A 25,715-nucleotide genomic window follows, 5' to 3' on the forward strand; every position below is an offset into this window, starting at 1 on the left:
ATGCAAAAAGCATTAACAAGCTCCCCTTTGTTAACATTACATTTAATTGTTGTAGTAAATATGAACATCACTGCACCAGGCTGTGGAGGCGGAGCAGATGAGTAATGTCTTGTAGGAGATCTATTCCCGGCCCAGCAGTCAGAGATTAACCATTGGTTTGGGATAATTACGTCAGATCCCTTTAATCCCAAACAATTTAGTGGCGCTCCCTCTACAAGTTCTTCTATAGATGACATGATGACATTCACTGGTCCAGTGACGGCGTCTTTAATCGAACATGAAGAAATATGTTTTTTATTGAAATGTGGAAACAAGTCAGGAGTTTTAATTAAAATCTCTCATTTGTTAATTCAAAAATCTGCTTTAATGTCTAAGTCTGTGCATTTAACCCTAGTTCAAATAATCACAATATAACTTACACCTGTTCATCCAATATGTGCTGGAAGTTGAAGTAGCATTATTAAAAAGAAAATGTAGTTTTTCTTCTATTTATAACTAGCTCGTTGTCGACCTCTAGTGGTCATATGAAGTACTTCCACCTCCCACCTGAAGGTCACTATTTCTGCCACTTGCCACTTTTTTCGCTCTCAAAACAGCACCAAATCATATATTCCACAAGATGGCGCTGTTCGGATTACTGATAGTTTGATGATTTGGTAACGTGATTGCATGACCAGATCTCTGCAGATCTGTCAGCTGCACATTCACACTGTGACTGAGTGGACTCTATGTGCACTGTGTCATAGAGGGGCGGGCACGTGGTCAGCATCAGTACTCAGACAGGCTGTGGCGTTCAAACCATGACTGAAGGGGACTAAAGGGCCCCGTGAAATCCAAAAAACGTTCTCCACACCACTGCACCACCACGAGTAGGCCAGATTGGTGACCCAACCAGTCCTCTCTCCTCTGACCGCTCTCATCAACAAGATGTTACCTTCCACAAACCTGTGTTTTTCACTTTTCTCTAGAATAAACTCCAGAAACGTTTGGAGTTAAACGTCACAGCTTTTTCAGAAAAGATCAAACAGCCTGTCTGACACCATCAGGACGATCCTGCAGCCGGCCCGGCTCTGTTTGGGTAAAGGTGGGATACGTACAGACCCATCACAGGGGCCACACTGAAAGACAGACATTCATACGCACATTGACACCTACGGAAAGTTTACCAATGAACTTAGCATGTCTTTGGGAGGAGCAGAGAAAAACGACACAGGCACTCAGTCCAAACCGACCAGCAGGTTGGACCCCAGAACCTTCTGACCTGCTGATCACTGCACCGCCAAGCCGGAGCGAACACGACAGCAAAATCTGTTCACCTCTCAAAACCGGCAAACAAAAAAATGACTTTTTTAAAATCTTGATTGAGAATGATCTCTGGTTACATTTACTAATAATTTCATAATTTGTTCAGAAATCTCTGTCAGCTGTTTATTTATCTTATTATTTATCTATTTATTGTTGTTGTTTGTCACCATCCTGCCTCGTACTCAGTTTTTGTCTGAAATCTCTCACTGTTTATCTGATTGAGTGATTCCAGTGGGTTGAACTTTAACATCCACGTATACAAAGACAGTCTCAGCACCGGATTGAATTCATTATTACACTCAAGTAGCTTTTTCTCCAGATGTTAATAAACCCACTCACTCTTATAAACACACCTCTGATGTAGAAAATGTCCTCAAAATCCTCTTCTGTCTGACTGTTTCTAATAATATTCCAATTTACAGAGATGGACTACAGAACATGTGAGGAAAAATAAATATAAACAAATTTAAGGAAGAGATTCCATTATTATTTACTTCAATGCTGTTACAATTAAGGTCATCTACTTTTAGACCCCATCCCAACTGGACTGCTCAAGGAGGCTGTACCCTTAATTAACACTTCCATTTTACATCAAATTAATCCATCTTTATTAACGGGCTTCTCACTGCAGGCTTTTATGGTTCTGTTATTAAGTGTGTAGACTATACTATACTATACTATACTATACTATACTATACTATACTATACTATACTATACTATACTATAGACCTCTATCCAACCTCCCTTTCATATATATATAAATATAATTATATATCTATTTATTTATTATCATGCCAACAATGTATACACAAAAGGAAAGTCCTTTACAACGGTTCACTACTGAAACTGCTAAAGAGGAACATGCTAGAACCTATTGCTAACATGCTAAAACATATAGCAGCGTGGACACGGCCTCTTACAACAGTGTTTTTATTGGGGCTTAAAATAGACAAAGGTCTGATTGAAAGATTCAAATCTGCAGACTGATCACGTCTTTAAACACAGGAAGTGCCTCGATGCTTCAGTTGTGATGAATATTGCGCATCCACAGGGAAATAGGAGACTGTTGCAACATGCATACATCTTTACAGTTCCACACACAAAACCCCGCTGGCCTGTAAAACATCCTGTGTCACAATGTCCACAATGATCCTGGCCGGGTTTCTATTTGAATGCTTCACTCATTTTTAAAGATAAAATTACATAATACAAAATATATCTTCAGCCTTTAACTGTTTCAGTACGAGGCGTCGACACTCAGTTCCTCCGGTGTAATCGAGCCATCTGTCACTGAAGTGCAGCTGTGGAGGAGAATCAAATAAAACGTTCTGTTGTCAAAGGAAACGCTCTCATCTCTGATATACAGTAAACCTTCTCTGTTAAGGCAAGTGGTGAGCAATATGCTGTGGAAAGTTTGCAAGAGGAACGATGGCAGATGTCTTAAAACATGTTGCAAAAACAAAAGGAAACACGGATGTTGATCTACACGTGTCCGTCCGTATCCATCAGCAACACAACTCAACCTATTTATCACAAAGGACAGGAGACCGATCTGAGCATACAAACATCTTCAAAATACACTCATCTTAGAAACGGTGGTGCGTTTAAGTGCTTCCTATCAGTTGACTACAGGTGCAGCAGTGGTCCACACATCGAGGTCTTCTCGTCTTTCAGCGCTGTCGTCATACAATGCCTGTTTCTTGCAGGGAACGATGAATAAGTGCACTTCTGAAATGTCTCATTGACTGGAAACATACCTGCATGTTAACGTCTCTACTATATTTACTGGATGACACGCTGGGTGGAACATGCCGTCTGAACCAAACAGTATCTATGACTCACAACTCCATTTAACGGTGCAGCAGGTGAACACAACAGGAGACTCGCAGGTGCATTAATCATTCCAAATGCTAGATTAATTTTGATCCTTTTATTTTGAACAAAGCGAGGTACTATAGTGTGTGTTCTTTCACACGAGGCGAGCCAGTGAGTAAACTCTGTGTAGTGGAGACGTACTGTAGCGAGCTGAGTTCGTTAATCATCTGCTCATCCACAAACTGATGTTAACAAACTGGGATACACTTGTCTGCAAGGTGGTTTTAAACGTGTGGTTCAGTCAGGATTCCTCCATCATATGAAACGTCAGTCGTGATTTGATCTATTAATCCAGGAGCAGATCGTCCGTCTGAGGGTCAGAAGTCCACAACGAAGATTTTAAGTTCATTGTTATTTCCCCCAAAAAATGAAAGGAGAAGCTTCACAGATGCCTTAAAACCACATGAACATGAAGAGACTCCGTCCTGACGCGTTGTACAGCAGAGACACTCCCCAGGCCATCTAAACCGTATCTAAACTAAGATGAAGCTTCAACTGGCAAACTTCAGCGGATATCTTTAAAGTTTTGAGTCTTTTTACAACAAAGTTCCCTCTTTGTGTTGTTCTCCTTCCACTGCAGCACAACAGGAAAACACACCAATAATTTGGTATATGAATCAGAGAGCAGTCTGCATCAGACTCTGTGATCATTATTATTATAATTATAACTTTATTCTGCCTGAGGAGAAGAAGAAGTTTGAATCTTTATCCTCGTCAGAGTAAAACTGGAAAACTCACCCTTTTAGTAGTGAATTAATAACTCAACAGAGCTGCTGAAAAATAGTAATATCAGATATTTTTGAACCAGGTTCTCACTGCTCATTTAGCAGATAAAAAGTATTGGTCCTTTGCTTTTATTCCTGCTCCTCTCTGTCTTGGTTATAGTCTCAAAAGATGAATGTAATGACAACTTGGTCCTCCTTCTCTTCTCCAACCTCCAATGTGTCTGTCACCTTCCCATCCATCATAACTCAGCCACAACACACTACATCACTCACATTAAATACACTCTGTAAATGACCCTTTAATCAAAGTTATATTTTCAATAATAAATAACTCTGTGCTTCTGCGCCCTGTAGCAATTTAAGTAGCAAAATACACTGTTACATTTCTGTTGCAAACAGCAGCTGTCTCCCTTTTACGTTTCATTGTCGATGCAACTGCTGGATGAGTAACTTTTATATCATTTTTTTTTTAAAAACATGAAAATCTTACGGTGAATAAAACATTTTTCCTCACAGATGCTCAAGTGTGACGTCAGAGAAATAAATACAGTCATTTAAGGAAGATGTGACGGTGGAAACAAACAGAGCAGAGCAGTGTTCGGGGTGCACAAAAGAAAAGCAGACAGTGATTATTAGTTGGTTGCAGTGTGAAGGAGTGTGAGGCTGTCGTCCTGTAAACACCTCCTCCAGCCTCCTGCTTCAGACTCCACACTTTACTCATGTGGACACACACACTCCACATTTATTCAGGATTCAGTACATTTCTTGTCCTTTTTGTTTAAATAAAAAATAATAATAATAAATCAACAAATATACAAACGGTTCATGATTGAAGACCTAAAATGTCCTAACACTTTATGGTTTACATTCAGGAACATTCATGTTGAGTGAAAAAAAACAAAGCAACAACCAAACAAAAGAAAAAAAAAAATAATTAAAAAAAAAACATATTCACAAGAAGTATTTATGAAGACTATTCATCACCACACAGTTATCATATGTTACAACTTATTACTAGTTCCTAGCAGTCCGGAGTCCCCTCCAGGGTGCAGAGTTATTATAGTCTCTCCTTCGAGGGGATCCAGATATAGGGTCCTGAATGTTCCTCTATGACCTGTTTGCAGTGGTTATAAATGTCCTCTAGGGTATCTCCTTGAACCAGAGCTGCAAAGCAAAGGGAAACCGTGAGTGGATTGTATGTTTGGAACAAGAACATCAAGTTTAGATACAGTCACACGTGCAGAGAGCCTCACAGCTGCTCAGCATTTAAAGCTTGAATAAGAAAAGAGAATTAAATATCCTTGAAGTGGACTCATTGAACTGAAGTTAAAGAAGTCTTAACAGAAGCTTTTGTTCTCGGATCAGTTGGAAGGAGAGCTTTGATACCAGACGTGTTGTTCACACACATCATGTTTGATCTGTTTGACAGTGAGCTCAATATATCGTCTCTTTTTACATCGGTGCTTTTATTAACATCATACCTGTGAAGAATTCTCCAAACTCCTGCTCCAGCTTCATAGCCCTATCAAACGTCTTCCTGGCTTGATCCTCGGTCAGTCTCTTATTCATGTCCCTGCGCAGAGGGACAGGACACAGGACATCACACACATGTTTTCTGACAAGCCAAAACCATATACATGTCTTTCAATTTTTCACACAAGTCGTTATGGTGTTATTAGATAAATGCCCTCCTTCTGATCAGTGTAATTCCATCATTAATGTGATATTAGGCATCGGAGACAAGTATGTTTTGGGGCATGCCTGGTTTGATTGACAGGCCTGACGTGCAGTTAGGTTTTTGATATAGGTGGGCGGAGCTCCCAGTCAGATCCACCCCTTGATCCTCCCCAGCTCGTCCAAATACGGTCACTTCTGGCTCCAAAAAAACAAGATGGCAACGGAGGCTTCAAAAGAGGAGGAAGAGACAACTGACCTCGACGGAGCGATCGGAGCATCGAGGAGCACAACAGCAGATGGAGGACACGTGAAAAGTTTCTCCAACTGACTGAGCGGCTCTCCTCCACAACCAGATTTATATTTTTGTCAGTGAACACAAACCAATAGATGCAGAAAAAAACTAAATGAATGCATCTGCAATCTCAAATTTACAGAAATGCAAAAAAAGGGAACTGTTAACGGCTTATTTAGTGCTTTTTATTCATTCAAAATGTAAATAAATCCTGGCAAGAAACAAGCTGCCGCCACCAGTCTGTCTCTGTCTTGGCTCGGACTGAGCCGGAAACGGAAATAATTCAGACTTTTTTAAATGTCTTCAGTATTAAAGTCATTCAGTGTTTTTTTTTTTAAGGTGCTGGTAACATTCCTCAGACATTTTGCTCCAATTTGATTTACAATCCCGCAGCTGCTGCAGATTTCTTTTTTGCAGCATCTTTCGTTTCACCTCCTCCCTACTGGACTGAGATCTGGAGACGGTGGAGGCCGTTAGAGGACAATGAACTGAGATTATAAATGCTGTGTTCTCCTTCTGACAGTAACCGTTAGAAGATGGATACTCTGCGGTAACAAAGTCACTTAAATACTCTTTATTCCACGTTTGATCTTTTCTGACACATGATTGGTTTATTAGATATTTGCTCCAGTGAGCAGGTGAACAGGTGTCCCTAATAAAGTGGCCAGTGTAACACTACAGTGTTACATGCCTCTAAATGATGAAGGAAGGACCTCATTCCTTCAGCTGAATAACATGTATAGAGAACATCTCATGGAAAACTGAAGAACTGTTGTACAGAAGGGTTTTTAATAAAAGACATGAATACTCACATTAATGAATCGATAGACTTTGGTTTGATGAAGATAGCGATGGGGTAGAGTTGTGCTACTTGAAGTCGTTTGATGGCGTTTCCAGACACGTCCAGTATGCAGTGCTTACCCTGCGTCGAGAAGAGATAAATCAAACTGAGTCACAATGTGATTGAAGGTTTTTAAATAAAAAAATAAATCATAAATTTGTTCTGATTTGATTTGAACGTGCCGGTGGAGCGTCTCACCCTCTCTGCCACATATTTCACGGACTGGACACTCGTTCCATACAGATTGTCGTTGTACTGTCCCGCCTCGATGAACTTGTGCTCCTGGATGTCCTTCTCCATCTGCTCTCTGGACATCACGAAGTGGTAGTCCCGCCCGTCCACCTCGTAGTCTCTCCTCGGTCGAGTGGTGTCTGAGGTGAGGGGAGAAGAAGCTCCTGGTCACTAACACGCCACAAAAAGGCCGGTGCACACTTCTACATTTCTATTTTTCATTCTCACAGAATTACACATATCTCCGCGCTGATATCAGGTTTTAATTAGCACAAACATGACCGCGGTGGAGATGAGTTGGAGCTTCTGTCACACTCCACTCATCGTGTTGAACTCTCCCAACTGTGAGACTCATTTACCTTTAAAGATATCAAATGACACGTTTAAATGCTTCTTATTCTCCACTTATGTAAAGTGAAATGTTTTCAGAGTTTTGTAAAACAAGGAGTTCCACATTAAATATAGTTAGAATCAAACAAGCTGGATGTCACTTTGAAGCAAATTTCACTGGATATCTTTAAAGTTGTCTCATCATGGATGCTCCTACAGAGGTAAGAAATGCACTTCTTCTCTGATTTAGATCGACATATTTTGTATAACGCAGTCACAGTCCATCACTGAATCGACAGAGACTTCCAGAGGGATGAAAGGAGGAGCAGGACGAATCACTAGGAGACTCAGGCGCTAAATAAAAGGGTGAAAGAAGATCTGGTCAGTTACTCACCTTGGGACCCTGAACTGTTAGCAGCTGTTCATGGTTTAAAGGGTAAATCAAAATAAAAGAGATGAGTAAATCAAAACATGCAAAATAAACACAGCTTTGACTGATTAGGAACACAACACACCATGCAGAGAGGAGTGAGTGGGTGGTGTGTAAGTACGGGGTCACACAAACACACAAACATACACCACAAGAAGATAGGAAGTGGAAGCACAACTATAACACTGTAACACTGTAACACCACAATGACACGACTGTAACACTACGATGACACCACTGTAACACCACAATGACACGACTGTAACACTGTAACACCACAATGACACGACTAACACTGTAACACTACGATGACATGACTGTAACACTGTAACGCTACGACGACACGACTGTAACACTGTAACACCACGATGACACGACTGTAACACTGTAACACTACGATGACACAACTGTAACACTACGATGACACCATTGTAACACTATAACACCACGATGACACCATTGTAACACTATAACACCACGATGACACCATTGTAACACTATAACACCACGATGACACAACTGTAACACTACGATGACACGACTGTAACACTACGATGACATGACTGTAACACTGTAACACCACGATGACACAACTGTAACACTGTAACACTACGATGACATGACTGTAACACTATGATGACATGACTGTAACACTGTAACACTACGATGACACAACTGTAACACTGCAACACTACGATGACACGACTGTAACACTAACACCACGATGACACGACTGTAACACTATAACACCACGATGACACGACTGTAACACTACGATGACACCATTGTAACACTATAACACCACGATGACACGACTGTAACACTGTAACACTACGATGACACGACTGTAACACTGTAACACTGTAACACTACGATGACACAACTGTAACACTACGATGACACCATTGTAACACTATAACACCACGATGACACGACTGTAACACTGTAACACTAAGATGACATGACTGTAACACTGTAACACCATGATGACACGACTGTAACACTACGATGACACGACTGTAACACTACGATGACACGACTGTAACACTGTAACACCACGATGACACAACTGTAACACTGTAACACTACGATGACATGACTGTAACACTATGATGACATGACTGTAACACTGTAACACTACGATGACACAACTGTAACACTGCAACACTACGATGACACGACTGTAACACTAACACCACGATGACACGACTGTAACACTATAACACCACGATGACATGACTGTAACACTACGATGACACCATTGTAACACTATAACACCACGATGACACGACTGTAACACTGTAACACTACGATGACACGACTGTAACACTGTAACACTGTAACACTACGATGACACAACTGTAACACTACGATGACACCATTGTAACACTATAACACCACGATGACACGACTGTAACACTGTAACACTAAGATGACATGACTGTAACACTGTAACACCATGATGACACGACTGTAACACTATGATGACACCACTGTAACACCACAATGACACGACTGTAACACTACGACGACACGACTGTAACACTGTAACACTACGACGACACGACTGTAACACTGCAACACTACGATGACACGACTGTAACACTAACACCACGATGACACGATTGTAACATTACGATGACACCATTGTAACACTATAACACCACGATGACACGACTGTAACACTGTAACACTACGATAACACGACTGTAACACTGTAACACTACAATTACACCACTGTAACACTGTAACACTACGATGACATGACTATAACACTGTAACACTACAAGGACACCACTGTAACACTACGATGGCACCACTGTAACACTGTAACACTACGGTAACACGACTGTAACACTGTAACACTACAATTACACCACTGTAGCACTGTAACACTACGATGACATGACTGTAACACTGTAACACTACAAGGACACCACTGTAACACTACAATGACACCACTGTAACACTATGCTGACACGACTGTAACACTACGATGACACCACTGTAACACTGCGATGGCACGACTGTAACACTACGATGACACCACTGTAACACTGTAACACTACGATGACACGACTGTAACACTATGATGACACCACTGTAACACTGCGATGGCACGACTGTAACACTACGATGACACCACTGTAACACTGTAACACTGCGATGGCACGACTGTAACACTACGATGACACCACTGTAACACTGTAACACTACGATGGCACGACTGTAACACTACGATGACACCACTGTAACACTGTAACACTACGATGGCACGACTGTAACACTACGATGACACCACTGTAACACTGTAACACTACGATGGCACGACTGTAACACTACGATGACACCACTGTGACACTGTTACACTACGATGACGCGACTGTAACACTACGATGACACCACTGTAACACTGTAACACTACGATGATGATTAGAATATACAGTCAGCAGCATTGTATTAAAACCTATGATGTCATAGAGTATCAGGATAATATCTAAGGGACATCTAAACTAAATTCATATTCATCTGTTTGTTTTTAAAGTAAGTTATGACTGTAGCAGCTACTGAAAAGTGAGTTTACTATATGTTTGTATGATATCAATATCAGTGAGTCAGGTCTGAAGATAAAGTGTCAGAGGAAATGAAACTGGAGACCGACTGTGACGACTTCTGGTGCCGCCACGCCTTCTGTTGGGTTTACTGAGGAAAGTTTGAGGTTTGAGCTCTTTGTTTTTGCTCTGACCTTAACAAGTTTCAGATATTACAACGTGTGCTGTAGTGCCGTTTTTTTTTACATTTGTTTTTATTCAGGTATCTTAAATCTTCCACCCACTTAACTGGGAAATGCAGCACCTGAGACAAACAGTGGTGGGAGGAGTGGATAATGTGATGAAACTTAAACCACAGTGGATGTGATTATACTAATAACCAATAAATTACCAGGTAAGCATATCAATATTCACCATTTTATCTCACTGTCAGCATCATATCTACTATAACTATGATGTAATACTACCTGTTATCTCACATCCTGTCTTTTGGTTCCACTGTTCTTCATGAACAACGGGACATAAACTCCTGCTCTGTTTACATGAACTACTTACGTGGCACACAGGATCCAAACTTGTCAGGATACTCTGATATCAGGTCATCGTTGATCCTGTCCTTCATCGGTCCGAGGATGATGACGGGTCTGGCATAAGTAACTGGAATGAAAAACACAGACTGAGTTCATTTCATGAAGATTTGTTGAAAAGGAAGTTGTGACTTGGAGGTTATTTTTTATGTGGAGCTCTAGTTCTGACTTCCTGTGCAGTGCATGTGCAAGATGCATATCTGTATCTTTATATGAAAGAAACATGAATAACACATATGGATAAGAAGAATTGCACAATAGTGAAGTACAGCTCAGCTGATGGAGGAATATTTTCATCTTCAGTATGCAGAGACACATGAACAGACCTATTTAAAACCCCACAGACAGGTATGGTGGATGTTCTACGTATTTAATCCCACTTACATAAATAATTAAAACTAGATATTATAATGCAACCTTCTGATTCAGTTAATCCTACAGAAAATGAAGCTGACTCCTGTCTATTGAATTGGATGTAAATCAGTCAGTTGGAGCGCGTCATGGCGCAGCAGCTGATCTCATAATGTATAAAAGATACTCAGAGTAACTACAAATTAATTGCCATTAAACTAATTAATTTATTAACACCACAATGAATAGATCTGCACTTTGTGCTGTTATAAAAATAAGGTCCAGATTGTGATATGTGCACTTTTAAAGTTCACAAAATAAAAAGTAACGATGCATTAATAGTTAAAAAAGGATCATTTGTTGTTTGCTATCGAGGTTTATTTGACTTTTTATGATCCTGGAATGAAAACTGTCTCATCACAGACTGCATGAAGCTCAGAACAGCTGGAGCTTTGTTAACGTTCCTCAGTTACAGTGATGTGTTGTGTGGATGACATGTTGATGACACATTTATTGGGAAATGACGACCTACTTTCTTGGCGCATCACAGGCTCGTATGAGAGAATGACGTCCTCTTGACTCCCTGACGGGATACACAGTGAAAACATTGGAAAATGTCTCTGCTCTTTTTGACGCATCATAATTTCTACTGAAAGACGAATACTCTCTGCTAACGTCAAAATGCACGTATACAAATTCCAAAATGAAGAATCATGGTAAACTTTCACATTTCCAACTGAACTGAATAATTAGCATAATTAACATTTAAAAACGAAAAAAATCAAAGATATCATTTCAGGTTTTGTTTGACAAGTGTGATGTTTTATTTCAGTTAAATGCCTTTAATTTAGATTCAATGATAAATGCTGATAACAGGTTTAAAAAAAAAAAACTTCATAAAACCTTTTGCTGATCTATATCAAGTTAAAGGAGACACATTAATGTGAGGTAAACTGATGTCTGTAGTATTTAATCTGCAAAAGAAAATCCTGGATTAACTGGTTTGTGAGGCTCCTGATTTCAAAGGAACTTTTCACTCAGAAGGTACAACATACATCTACTGTACATCCCAAAGAACTGAAACCTTCAATCCAACAGCAAACGATGCAACAGCATAACTTTCAAACAAGCACACATCACCGTGTCATGCTTCAAGAATCGTTTTTCAAACCAACATGCTAACAAGCAAAGACAAAACATTTGAGATATTTGTGCCGGCATCATGCAAACATGCACTAAACATATAATCCACATCTACAGAGAGCAGTGAGGGCTGGAGGAAGTCTGTCCTTTGCTGTAAAAACCCTGCTGAATCTGACAGACCAGCATGCGAGTGTGACACTGAGCCTCAGCTTTAACCAGCAGCAGGAAGATGAGCTTGACCAATAATTAATACAAAAAAAGGCTCTGAAAATAGAAAAGAAAACGCAGCTAATCAGAATTTAATCAATTGAAATAATAATAAAACAAAACATCTCATCCCCTCCTGACTTCATTTAAATTAACTTCAAAAGATCAAATCAAAACATATCATGATAATTAGATATGAAATGCTGTTTTGTAAGACTTTGTCACCTCTTGTGATTCATAAGAAGAAACTATGAATCTGAATATTTTACCATAAAACAAACAGAAACCTTCATGCAGTGCAGAGTTTAATGAACCTGCTTATGAGGTTGACTGCAAACAAGAAGCAACTGCAACATGCAGCAACGCAGGCAGGGCGGGAGACGTGACACAGAGGTCGTCAGTGTGTGTGTGTGTGTGTGTGTGTGTGTGTGTGTGTGTGTGTGTGTGTGTGTGTGTGTGTGTGTGTGTGTGTGTGTGTGTGTGTGTGTGTGTGTGTGTGTGTGTGTGTGTGTGTGTGTGTGTGTGAGTGTGTGTGAGTGTGTGTGTGTGGGAGGGGCGTAGTTAAACAGAGGTGAGGAATCATTCCTGGACCAACTTACTGAAGGTCTTTGTCCCATACCCATCATCACCTATCCCCAGGATGTCCTATCGGCCGTCCGGAGAGAGCCAACAGAGGAGAGAGAGAGGGAGGGAGGAGGACAGCCGCAGTGTGAGGCAGTGAGAGGAGGGAGGAGTCAGATCTGTCCCTGTCCAGACACTCAGCAGCCAGCAGGGGGAGCCAAATACAACACGACAACACTCGAAAAGATCTCTGAGGGGAAACTGAGTCCTGTGACATCACACTGAAATGAAGAGCAGTGATTTGGCTTCGCTCCTGCTGACTGATCAACATCTGAGGCAGGAAGTCCCCAACAGACAAAGAAGGAAGACAAAGACGACAGGAAATGATCATGAGGGGGAGCGGAGAGGCCTCCGCGGAGCCGCTACACCTGAGACGCACCTGTGACGCCCCTACCGGCTCTGTGTGTGTGTGTGTGTGTGTGTGTGTGTGTGTGTGTGTGTGTGTGTGTGTGTGTGTGTGTGTGTGTGTGTGTGTGTGTGTGTGTGTGTGTGTGTGTGTGTGTGTGTGTGTGTGTGTGTCCTGTGCTGACGCTGCAGAGAAGAACACGTGTGTCTGTCTGTGAGCTTACTTACGGTCCGAATCACTGCCATCCTGCTCACCATCTTTGTTCTTGTAGAACGGGAACTTTCGTGTAAAGATGAAATTCTTTTTACGTTTGTCAGTGAATGACTGTGAAGGGAGAGAGAGCATGGGGCAAACAGGTACATCTGTCATGTTCATGCAGACAAAACAACCGCATGCACACGGTGGGACGTCAAGAGGTTCTCCAACGATCGTCCAGGTTAGCAGGCGGCTTCAGTGGGATCAGTTTTCACTCTGCAGGTCCGGTTCAGGCCTGTGGTTATAGTTTAGAGTCACATGCTATCTCAGATTTTGTTATTGGAGTTTCTTTTTGACTCTTTTTGAAAGCAGGAAGTTTAAAATCATTCAGTCATAAAAAAATATTTTTACAGATATATAATGAGTACAGAAATCTGGTTATTTTATTCTTTGAATAGGTCGTAAAAAAGCTTGATAAATCTGTACATAGTCTGAAGGATTTAAACGAGTGTGTTTATCTCGTTCAGGGAGAATCACACTGCAGGTTGTAAGACCTCTTGACGTGCCACAGTTGCATCAAAGCCATTTAAAGTAAAAGCGGAGTGAGAGAAGACGTACTGAGGTCATGCTGAGAGGTGACAGGATGATGAAAACATGAGGTTCAGTCGTAGAGAAGACTGTCAGAAGCACAAATAAAACACATGCAGTGACGGAAAGTAGAGATGGAGCTGGAGAGGACGAGTTTACTGCTGCTCCATCATCTGAAGAGGAAACGCTGCTGTGTGAAGTTACACTGCATGAGGTGAGTCATGCTGCTGCCTTCATGTTTAACACTTAAAAATATAGTTTATAAATTAAATGTGCTTCTTCTGTGGTTTTAGCCTAAACGTTGGTAGAATATTCTTTCATTAGTTGTATAAATAAATGAGCTTTGTGAATGCTGAAGTCGCACAATTTAGTGGAAGGAAGAACGAGCACAACTCTTTCATTTGACTTATTGGACTATTTATTTATTTGATTTATTACCTGCTGTGAAGCAGAGTGAATTCATGTTCTAAAGAGGAAGTCATTGAATCAGATGACGTGGAGAAGTGGCTCACAGCGGTGGTGATGTCTTTGATAGGAGTGTAAATGAAGGAACCCACACGTGATGAAAGTGTTCTTTCAAACGAATTAAAATCTGTCCATCCGACTACATAATGAATGAACTTCTAACGACCTGACGATGAAAGCGATGACAGTCACGTTTGGTTGAACAGCACAGTGCCTCTGAAGATTTATTCATGAACTTTTTCTTGCACACAGGAAGTGATATCTGCACTCCACAATGAACCATCCAACCATGTGATGATAAACGGACACTTCAGCTCTGATAAAGACACTCACCCCTTTCGAATCAAACGAGGCCGGCTTGGCGTTGAACTTCACCGTCTTTAGACGCGCCCGCTCCTTCCTCTCCACCCTGGTGAACACCACGGAGAGGAAATGAAATCACTCACTCTGACAACACGCTGGAATAAAGAGAGGTTTAGATCCAGAGGGGTGACGACAGAGAACTCTCTTCCCAAGCACATCCGACCTGTCCATGTTCAAATCTGTCCTTTTCAGAGCTGCTTTTAATGTGATATTCATGTTGTTTTTACTCCTATTAGCTGCTATTATTGTGCAACTAATGTTGCGTGATTTGTACTTTTATTATGTTGTTTTTGATCATTTTAATCTATAAAGCATCTTTGAGTATCCTAAAAAAAAAGTGCTATATAAATAAAATGTATTGTTATTAAAACCATTTCCTTGAGTTTCTTGAAGTCTCTGCTCTCTTCAGTCGTCACTGCTGTCAGTAAGATGTCTAGAATATGGATTCATCGTGTGTTAACACATCTGAGCAAGACAAGTGGGCTGATATGAATCAGCGGATATTTAGTGAAGGCTTTTTATTCTTAGAAATCCACTTCTGGAATTGGATTTTATAATTCACAGAAAAACTTGTATACTGCAGACAACTACAAGACTTTGTTACCTATTTTCCCAGCAAAGCTGCACCACTGGATGCATGAAGCTCTCCTGTTGTACTTCTTTTGCTTTCATAGATTCGTGTATTTTTATCTTTAACACACATTCCCTCTGTCTCAGTCTTGAGCATACAGCTAAAAATCTGAATTCAGGAAAGTCATAATATCATATTTTATTGAACGCTATTTTTTCCTCATCCAGTATACATCTTATTCACCATCAAATAATCTCAGTCACTGAGTTTGTTTCAAACTGGTCTTCATTTGTCTTTGTGAGGTTTTCAGTCTGTTTTTCACCTCAAGAAAAAGGTTTATGAAGTGCAGCCCGCACTGGTGATACACTTCAAGCATCTTAATCATGAAAAAAAAGCCACGTGGACCTTTTATAAACTTTATACTTTTCATGTGTTATTGTAAATAGTTTGATCTGTTCTTTTTTATATATATGACATTTTTCACCACACTACTAAAATGTCTCCAAATGGTATTTTCTTTGGAAACACCTGGACGTACCCTCAGAAAAACATGTAAAACTTTATGTTTCTGTATTATTGTTATCATATTTGTATCTGGACTATGTCAGATTTCATACTCTTGTGTTGTCCAGCTGATACCCCGTAGCTTCAGTCATTTACAGACACCCAACAAAAACATTCAGGCTCGAAATAAAGACCCTTCAACTTTAGTGTGTTCAGACTTGTATAAGTCAGTGCCAGTGACTCCTACAGTGACTCTGACTGTTGGGAATAAAACTTACGAGTGTTTCCTTTCAAAAGACCAAACTCATGCTTCTACTATGAATGGTTCAAGAACAGCTTTCATTTAACTTTGTGTCTGCCTCGACCAGACGTTTCATGTAAATCTGACCGGAAGTATGAAAGGTTAACTATCTACTGATCTATTTTGTTCATTTGTATTTTAATAAGCAGCTTGTATAAAAGGTCTTGTCTTAATAAATCATTTGTTGTTTGAAGGTTTTCAGGTCTTTGGAGATGTTGTTTCAGTAGATTTCTGTATTAGTGATCAGGTCGTTTGTAAAGTTTTTGCAGTGTCATCACCTCCTGAATCTTCCTCTCTCAGGAACAGACAGCAGATATTATTTTCTCAAACAAACAAACATCCCTCCGCCGCTCACCGTCTCTTGCTGGGGATGACGCCCATCTCCTCGCTGTCTCCGTGGAGGGTGACCCGACGCGCCTGCCACCACTCATCGTCGGAGGCGTTGATGACGTGGAGGATGTCTCCGTACCTGAAGCTCAGCCCCTGGCTGGGGAGGCCGCTGTCCTTCGACTTCTCGTAGTCAAACAGGGCTCTGTTCAGAGGACGATAACAAGATTCTCAGTTTATTATCTCGGTTTCTTCACTGTCGCTCCTCCATGTGAGGTGATTTCTAATTCCACACAGAGAAACAGGAAGCTCCACCAGGTCAGAGGGACTGCAGGTCTGCGGGGGTTCTACGATTAGAAATGTTCTTCAGTTTCACACATCTCAAACCGAGGCTGTACCATATCTGGTCGTTACGTCCTTCAACACCGCACCGACAACACAACGAAATAATGAATATCAGCTACACATTCCTAATAATAATAACAACTGAGAGGTCAAAGGTCATCATGCTGCACGTGAATAAAATGATTTGAAGAGTTCTCCTTCATCGTGTTTCTGTGATGTGTTCATATTTCAAATATAATATAAAATGTGATTAATAAATCAGCACTAATTTCAATGTGTTAACAAATCTTTACAATAATGATGTCTGCAGCCTGAAACATAAAGAAACCTGAGCAGCACCACTTCTGTCAGTCATCTGTAGGAAAAGTAAACAACACAGCTTTTTAAAAAAACACCATTCATATCAGTTTCTTTGTGGAGCCTGAAATAAATCAGTGCAGACATGATGGAAACAGTTGGAGGCATGAAATTAATTTAGTGTCCAAAAGTCGGGTGAAATCAGACCGACCTCACGTAGAGCGATCTCTTCTGATTGGTCCGCAGCGATCCTGACCCGGAGCTCATGCTGTGGTTCATCATCTGCTCCCGCAGGTCGTGGATTTTGGCCTCAAAACGCCCGTACTCTGCAAGACAAGATGAGACTGGATCAGGACTGACAGTCGGGTCTGAATTCAGACTCTGGTACCTGCAGGGAAAGACGAGCTTGACATAATGACGCCTTTAAAACGGGTTTAAAAGATTCTCCTGTTAGCTGGAAAAGGGTTTAAATACATTCTAGATTATTCTCACAAAGGTCAAATCAAGGAGGTGCTTCAGGGAACTTTGTACTCAAACTATGGTGTTTTATACTGTATATATATATATTATTATTATTATTATTATTATTATTTATATATATATTTATAGCAGAATGAGCTTTAAACTGTGTTGTGGATGCACATTGCCATTATGTAAAAGTCCCTCCAATCAATCACAAACATTTATGCAAATCATTCTTGGCAATATTTGCAAAAGCTTGCAATTTTACATTTTCCCACCATTTCTCTGCAGTAAAGGAACATGATGGTAGTTCTGCTGAAAAACACAGCACAGAGAAAACCTTTCAAAATAAAACTTTACCAACAAAAGTAACTCCTCATTCACACTCTCCTCTCATCATGAAACGCACCATGTGATGCTGGACTGGACGACAGCAGAACCACAAGGGACAGGGTTGATGGGAACCGTGGTCTCACGACAGGTATTACCAATCAGCACTTCTCTCTGTCAGTCTCAGACAGTAGGTGTTCGTGAATACAGTTTGCGTTCAACTCATTTTATTTGAAAGGCATTTAAAGGCTCTTAAAGAAGATACAGACTTCTATGTGGCCCTTACTGTCACAGATTTTTAAAGCTACACCACTTTAATGAGTCAGGAAAGTTTTTATAACTTTCAATTCATGGTTCTTTGAAGTTACAGTGCAGAAATTGTACATATAAACCTGCTTAAACCTCAGAGGGAGTGTGTGTAGTATCTAACATTCCTCCACCGGCTGGACGGGTGGACGGACGGATGGGTGGACGGACGGATGGGCGGACGGATGGGCGGACGGATGGGTGGACGGGTGGACGGACGGATGGGTGGACGGGTGGACGGACGGATGGGCGGACGGATGGGCGGACGGGTGGACGGACGGGTGGATGGACGGATGGGCGGACGGGTGGACGGATGGATGGGTGAATGGGTGGATGGACGGAGCACGCTCAGTGGAGACCTACAGTTCAGCCCGATGTGGACTTCAATGAGGATGATATAATTCAATCCAGCTCTTCCACACTTTCTAAATGATATTGTGAAACGAGTCATTAAACGACGGTTGTGACCCCTTACAGAAATGTTTTCCACGTGATCATAAGACACATGTTTACCAAATGTTGCAACACATGATAACATGAGGAAAACATGTGAAAAGGTTTTCACATGGGACACCATGAAAATGTTCCAAAACCACATGCTTCATGTGTATTCACAAAAAGTCGTGTTTTTCCTGAACGGGACGCCTCCTACCATTTATCTACAATGTATTCACTGTTTTACAGCCCGAGATGGAAGCAGGTGTTAACAGGGCTGTAATTCCTCTCACTGGCAGAAGGGGGAGACAAAAGTTCCATATTGCTCAGAGAATTAAAAACAGATGAGAACTATTTGTTTTATGCGGGAGGCTTATTATTATAGGATGTGATGACATATGACTCTTTATTTTTTGGTTAGAAGGTTGAAAAAAATTATTTCCTGGACTTGAAAAAAACCCAACAATAAAAAAAAAAGAAACTTGTGGAGAAACTTTTGGGAACTGCTGTTCTTAACGGATGACATGATTTGCAGCTAACTTTTCACTAACTGTCTGTAGCTGTTCTACGAACACATCATCGAACCCACGGACTTTAATTTGATTTGATAATTTGCAGCCTTGCAAGTTGCTGCTATACATCAAATGTGCTGTATAATAACAGCTCCACACATTAAGTAACTGATATAATCCAGCTCCACGGTGCTCCACGGTCCTCAGAGGTCACATCGTCACACTGAGCTCATATAAACCTACACAACTCTTCTGTTACTTCCAGATTTCCAGTCTGTGACATCAGAAATGAATCGCTCTTCTTGCAAACTAAATGTGGACGTCAGGATATGAAAACCCATCAATCCTCTGATGAGTGTGCTTCTCCTGACAGCGCGGTTACTATGACGATGGAAAAGCTGGTAACTCCCGGCATGGCTGGCTGATCTGTCACTTAAAGAGACTCCAGCAGTAAAGAGACGTGACCTGTCATGACACCAGCTAACCGCTGACAGCACAGCCTGCACTCAGAAAATCAGACTACATATACAAATATACTACATATACAAATATACTACATATACAAATATACTACAATATACAAATATACTACATATACAAATATACTACAATATACAAATATACTACATATACAAATATACTACAATATACAAATATACTACATATACAAATATACTACATATACAAATATACTACAATATACAAATATACTACATATACAAATATACTACAATATACAAATAGACTACATATACAAATAGACTACATATACAAATATACTACAATATACAAATATACTACATATACAAATATACTTCAATATACAAATACATTATGACGATCACTGAAAATATGAGATAGATGGAAATGATATTTCTTTGGTTTTATCAGAGATAAAGCTGCCAAACTCCTTCATGTTCTCTGGTAACTAATGAGCTGCACATCTTCTTATTCTGAAGAAATAACAAAGCTGAGACTTTGGGAGCATGCAGGGACTCCCCTACACAACAATACACAATGATACACAACTATACACAACAATACACAATGATACACAACTATACACAACAATACACAATGATACACAACTATACACAACAATACACAACAATACACAATGATACACAACTATACACAACAATACACAATGATACACAACTGTACACAACAATACACAACTATACACAACTATACACAACAATACACAACTATACACAACTATACACAACAATACACAACTATACACAACTATACACAACAATACACAACTATACACAACAATACACAACAATACACAACAATACACAACAATACACAATGGTACACAACTATACACAACAATCTCCCATCATAGTTTTCTTTAAACTGATCTTCCTCTTCTGAAATACAGTAGTTCTCATACCTGTCTGCATGTTCTCTGTGATGTCCCACTGCTGGTGTCTCTGTCTACACTGTCCCCCCCCTGAGGACTATTCTCTCTATTCTCTACATACAGTCCAACTCTGACTGCAGCACTACCTGGACAAAAGAAAGAAAACACCTTTCTCTCCCCCTCTCCCTCTCTCTCTCCTCTTTCTCTCTCCCTCCCTCTCTCTCTCCCTCCCTCCCTCTCTCCTCTTTCTCTCTCCCTCCCTCTCTCCCCCACCCTCTCTCTCTCCCTCCTTCCCTCTCTCTCTCTCTCTCTCTCGCCTCTCTCTATCCCTCTCTCTCCCTCTTTCTCCCTCTCGCTCCCTCTCTCTCCTCTTTCTCTCTCCCTCCCTCTCTCCCCCACTCTCTCTCTCTCTCTCTCTCTCTCCTCTCTCCATCCCTCTCTCTCCCTCTTTCTCCCTCTCTCTGTCCCTCCCTCTCTCCCCTCCCTCTCTCTCTCCCCCACCCTCTCTCTCTCCCTCTCTATCTTCCTCTCTCTCTCCCTCCTTCCCTCTCTCTCTCTTCCCCTCTCCCCCTCTCTCCTCTTTCTCCCTCCCTCTCTCCCTCCCCACCCTCTCTCTCTCCCTCTCTATCTTCCTCTCTCTCTCCTTCCTTCCCTCTCTCTCTCTCTCTCCTCTCTCTCCCTCTCTCTCCCCCTCTCTCTCTCTCCTCTTTCTCTCTCCCTCCCTCTCTCTCTCCCTCTCTATCTCCCTCCCTCTCCCCCTCTCCCTCTCTCCCCTCCTTCTCTCTCTCTCCCTCCCTTTCTCCCCTCCCTCTCTCTCCTCTTTCTCTCTCCTTCCCTCTCTCCCCCTCCCTCTCTCTCTCCCTCCCTCTCTCCCCTCCTTCTCTCTCTCTCCCTCCCTTTCTCCCTTCCCTCTCTCTCCTCTTTCTCTCTCCTTCCCTCTCTCCCCCTCCCTCTCTCCCCTCCCTCTCCATCTTCCTCTCTCTCTCCCTCCTTCTCTCCCTCTCTCTCTTCCCCTCTCCCTCCCTCTCTCTCTCTCTCTCTCTCTCTCTCTCTCTTGTTCCAGTCTTTTGTTAAAAATGATTGAATATCAGAAGATTTCCTCACGCTGTTGTTTGTTGTCTAGTAACAACTGATCACCATCCACCCTTCATGTGGGTAATTACCAGAGATGTTTTTTATAAATCAATGTTGATCTCTGCATCAATAAAAATATCACAGAAAATAACTCCCAAATAAAACAGTGAACAGCTGAAAGACATTATTGACTATATATAATAATAACCTGATAATAACCTCCTCAGAACACAGCATTAATATAGAGAGCAGGGCTGGACTGGCCATCTGTTGTACCGGAGATTTTCTCGGAGGTCCGACACAAGTTTTTTTTATTTTTATTTTTTTGCCTGACCGGTCCATAAACAGTTGATTGACCCACTGTTATCACATATCAAAAGAATATCAGTGACAAAATGAATAATACCAAATCCAAGGAGAGGGACCAAAAAAGACATTCAGGCAGATGCTGCCAAGTGTGCAAAAATGCCTGACATGTTTGCCGCAGGACCTTTTTTCAGGACCTGAGGCCGGTGATGGTGCCGGCCAGGCGGGCACAGTGAGGAGAAGGAGAAGGAGAGATGAAGCCGAGAGAGGAGGAGCTGAGCAGAAGGTTTGCTGATTGGCCGAGAGCTGGGTGAGCAGTTCAAACTGTGAATGGAGCTGAACGTGTGCACCGTGCTCTGCATTTTAGGATAAAAGTTCAGTTGAGGTGTTGAGGGGACATCGGTACGTTGCAGCTGCATGACTCTCTGCATGAACATCACTGCACCACCAACCACCACCATAAACTCTGAGATCTCTCAGCAGTTCTTAATACCAGTTTATAATCAAGTGAATCCAAACTTACTGAAATGTTATTGTCATAGCTAAATCTAAAGGGGATGTCACTGTTGCACATTTTATGTAAAATAAATCACCAAAATTATGGAGAAACCATTATTTTCATTTCTTGACTGTGAGGCCAGTAAAACTGTGATCTGCTGAGCCAGTAGGGAAATGTGTTGGACACGCTGCCAATCACCTGATCAATCATTTATCGAGTCTACTGTCTCTCTCTTCCTCACACACAGTAGATGCTATCGCTGTTTTTAGGATTCATTTTGTAACGGCTCTATTTAAGGGTATTTATAATGTTTCCTCTCTTTAATCTTCCTTGATTCCCTCTGACACCACATCTTTAATGTTTTTACACATTCAGGGAAGCATGCAGATCAGCGGCGTGCGATCAGCTGTGGTGGGCCAGTGCAGATAGTCTTACTCTCAGTCTAACCCTGAGAGGAAGCACCTGATTTTAAAAACATTAACGGAGGGGAAGAGGAGAGGACGGAGTTTGAAGGGTGACGAGCTGGGAGCAGGAACGGAAAGAAAAGTGAGGATGGTGTGCAGTGGAGGTGGAGAGAGGTGAGGATCAGGTGAGCTGCAGAGGGTGAAACGCTCGGTGAGGACTGGACAGACATCACATTCACTCAGTGACTTAGCTGAGCCCTGCTGAATGCTGCTGCAGCTCAGAGCAACCACAGGTGCCAGCGGCACAAACCTGGTGCAGGAGAGGGGACCCGGCCCGGAGAGCAAAGAGCAAGTTCTGATGGGCAAGAAGACAAAGCAGTCGTTAGTCCTAGAGGGGTTTGGTCAGCTGGAAGACGTTGCCTCAGAGGAGACCAATGAGACGCAAGCATTCGGTGAAACTGATTTCTGATTCATCCCGACTAGAAAGATTCTGGACTGCAGAGCACGTCAGATCAAACTGATCAGAGAGGTCTGGTACTGATCTCTGCTCCACTACTGGAGAGTCTCCTGTGAGACGGAGCAAAGTCAATCTGATCTTCTTAAAAACAGGTCAAAATCCATCGAACACAGAGACACCAAGGACCTGATTTACTAAGATCTCTAATAAAGGGTATTTTTCATTCCAAAAGTTCACATTTATTTTGCACCAGTTTTGCAGGTGATTTACTGAGGGTAACTCCATCACTGATATTGGGTGCAAACAGCTCTATTTAAATGAGGTTTTTGTGTGTTTTTAAGTGATTCCAGTCATGAAAAAACAGAACAACTGCAGAAGGAAAAGGAAATCGGATCACATTGAATTTAAGAAATATAAATATAACAAGAACAAAAAGCTATATAGAAGATTATCAGCAAAAAAGTCAATGTGGGGAAAAAAACCAAAACACATTCAGGAGCTGGTACAGCGACGCATTCAGGACCTGTCCAGTCCCATTATTCAGTGAGCTGTCCCAGGTCCTGAATGCGTCGCTGTCCAAAGTTCTGAATGCATCGCTGTCCCAGGTCTTGAATGTGTCTCTGTCCAAAGTCCTGAATGCGTCGCTGTCCCAGGTCCTGAATGCGTCGCTGTCCAAAGTCCTGAATGCATTGCTGTCCCAGGGCCTGAATGCGTCGCTGTCCAAAGTCCTGAATGCATTGCTGTCCAAAGTTCTGAATGCGTTGCTGTCCCAGGTCCTGAATGTGTCGCTGTCCAAAGTCCTGAATGCGTCGCTGTCCCAGGTCCTGAATGCGTCGCTGTCCAAAGTCCTGAATGCCTTGCTGTCCAAAGTCCTGAATGCATTGCTGTCCCAGGGCCTGAATGGGTCGCTGTCAGAGGGCCTGATTGCGTCGCTGTCCCAGGTCCTGAATGCGTCGCTGTCCAAAGTCCTGAATGCCTTGCTGTCCAAAGTCCTGAATGCGTTGCTGTCCCAGGTCCTGAATGCATTGCTGTCCCAGGTCCTGAATGTGTCGCTGTCCCAGGTCCTGAATGTGTCGCTGTCCCAGGTCCTGAATGCGTCGCTGTCCCAGGTCCTGAATGTGTCGCTGTCCCAGGGCCTGAATGCGTCGCTGTCCAAAGTCCTGAATGCATTGCTGTCCAAGGGCCTGAATGCGTTGCTGTCCCAGGGCCTGAATGCGTTGCTGTCCCAGGGCAGGACCTGGGACAGCAACGCATTCAATATTCCGGCAGAGATACGCTGGAACGACCCAGAGGCAGGAAAATGCTGAGTCGTGAGAAGTCCTGTCATTGCTGGTGTTTTGTGGCTCCTCCTTGTTGTTGGCTGTCAATCATCTTTCAGTTCATTCAATAACTGTAAGATTTCATCTCCGGACAGACGAACTGTCTGAATCATTTCTGCCTCTGACATCAGAAATGTTTAACGGGTGTAAAACCTCGTTCTCTACGTATTCTCTGGTTTCCTGTGTCTCCTTCACAATAAGAGCAGCCGTGTCTCCTTCACAATAAGAGCAGCCGTCTCTCCTGATGTTCATCTGATTAAAACCTTCAGTCGTACTAAAATACACAACAATCACTTCTCCTGTTTCTACTTCCAGGTTCATTATACTTATACCACTTCAAATATCATTACAGATAATAAATGTATCAATTTGCAGTATTTAACATGTTCAAGTAGAAACACCCAATATTACAGATGTATTCAGGAAAACACGCAAAATGAACACTGAGTGTTAAACTGCACATTTGAAAGACGCAGTCCTCGCTGCACGTCGTCAGTAGATCAGCTGGAGATGTTTTGCGGCTGATGTGAAGTTTAAATGTGATTTTTGTACCGTGATTTAGACCTTTAGTACATCAGAATCTAAGAGAAGCCTCTTCAGACAGATGTTACCAGCTGTTCTAACTCAGATCAGACAGATGTTCATCCATAGACTTTCACTGAACAGATAAAGCTTTCTTGAACGTCCTGCTTCAGATGGACAGAACAGTGGACACTTCAGAGACAAACGTCAGCACCGGGGTCCGGACAGTTTGTGTGTTTGGCATCTC

The 25,715-nt window shown here is 41.8% G+C and overlaps 1 protein-coding gene across 17 annotated transcripts in view; it reads right to left on the bottom strand.

Moving 5' to 3' along the window:
* Positions 1 to 2,220: 2,220 nt before the first annotated feature.
* dlg2 (discs, large homolog 2 (Drosophila)) overlaps positions 2,221 to 25,715 on the bottom strand; it is a 183,101-nt gene continuing 159,606 nt past the window's right edge. For 13 of the 17 annotated variants that reach the window (XM_069721141.1, XM_069721153.1, XM_069721144.1 and 10 more), the window contains 10 exons: positions 17,682 to 17,796; positions 16,857 to 17,033; positions 15,096 to 15,171; positions 13,742 to 13,838; positions 11,730 to 11,780; positions 10,815 to 10,916; positions 6,915 to 7,087; positions 6,688 to 6,797; positions 5,388 to 5,479; positions 2,221 to 5,070 (listed from right to left, as the gene is read on the bottom strand). In XM_069721141.1, coding sequence (XP_069577242.1) covers positions 4,964 to 5,070; positions 5,388 to 5,479; positions 6,688 to 6,797; positions 6,915 to 7,087; positions 10,815 to 10,916; positions 11,730 to 11,780; positions 13,742 to 13,838; positions 15,096 to 15,171; positions 16,857 to 17,033; positions 17,682 to 17,796 — 1,100 coding nt within the window. In that variant the 3' untranslated portion in view covers positions 2,221 to 4,963. Of the gene's footprint in view, positions 5,071 to 5,387; positions 5,480 to 6,687; positions 6,798 to 6,914; positions 7,088 to 10,814; positions 10,917 to 11,729; positions 11,781 to 13,146; positions 13,193 to 13,741; positions 13,839 to 15,095; positions 15,172 to 16,856; positions 17,034 to 17,681; positions 17,797 to 25,715 lie in introns of those variants that run through there. The other 4 variants (XM_069721155.1, XM_069721143.1, XM_069721156.1 and 1 more) reach the window with 2 other exon arrangements.

Source organism: Brachyistius frenatus, unplaced genomic scaffold, assembly GCF_029030835.1.
Source record: "Brachyistius frenatus isolate BFR_SWC_R1_liver_20210118 unplaced genomic scaffold, ASM2903083v1 Contig_258, whole genome shotgun sequence".
NCBI lineage: Eukaryota > Metazoa > Chordata > Actinopteri > Embiotocidae > Brachyistius > Brachyistius frenatus.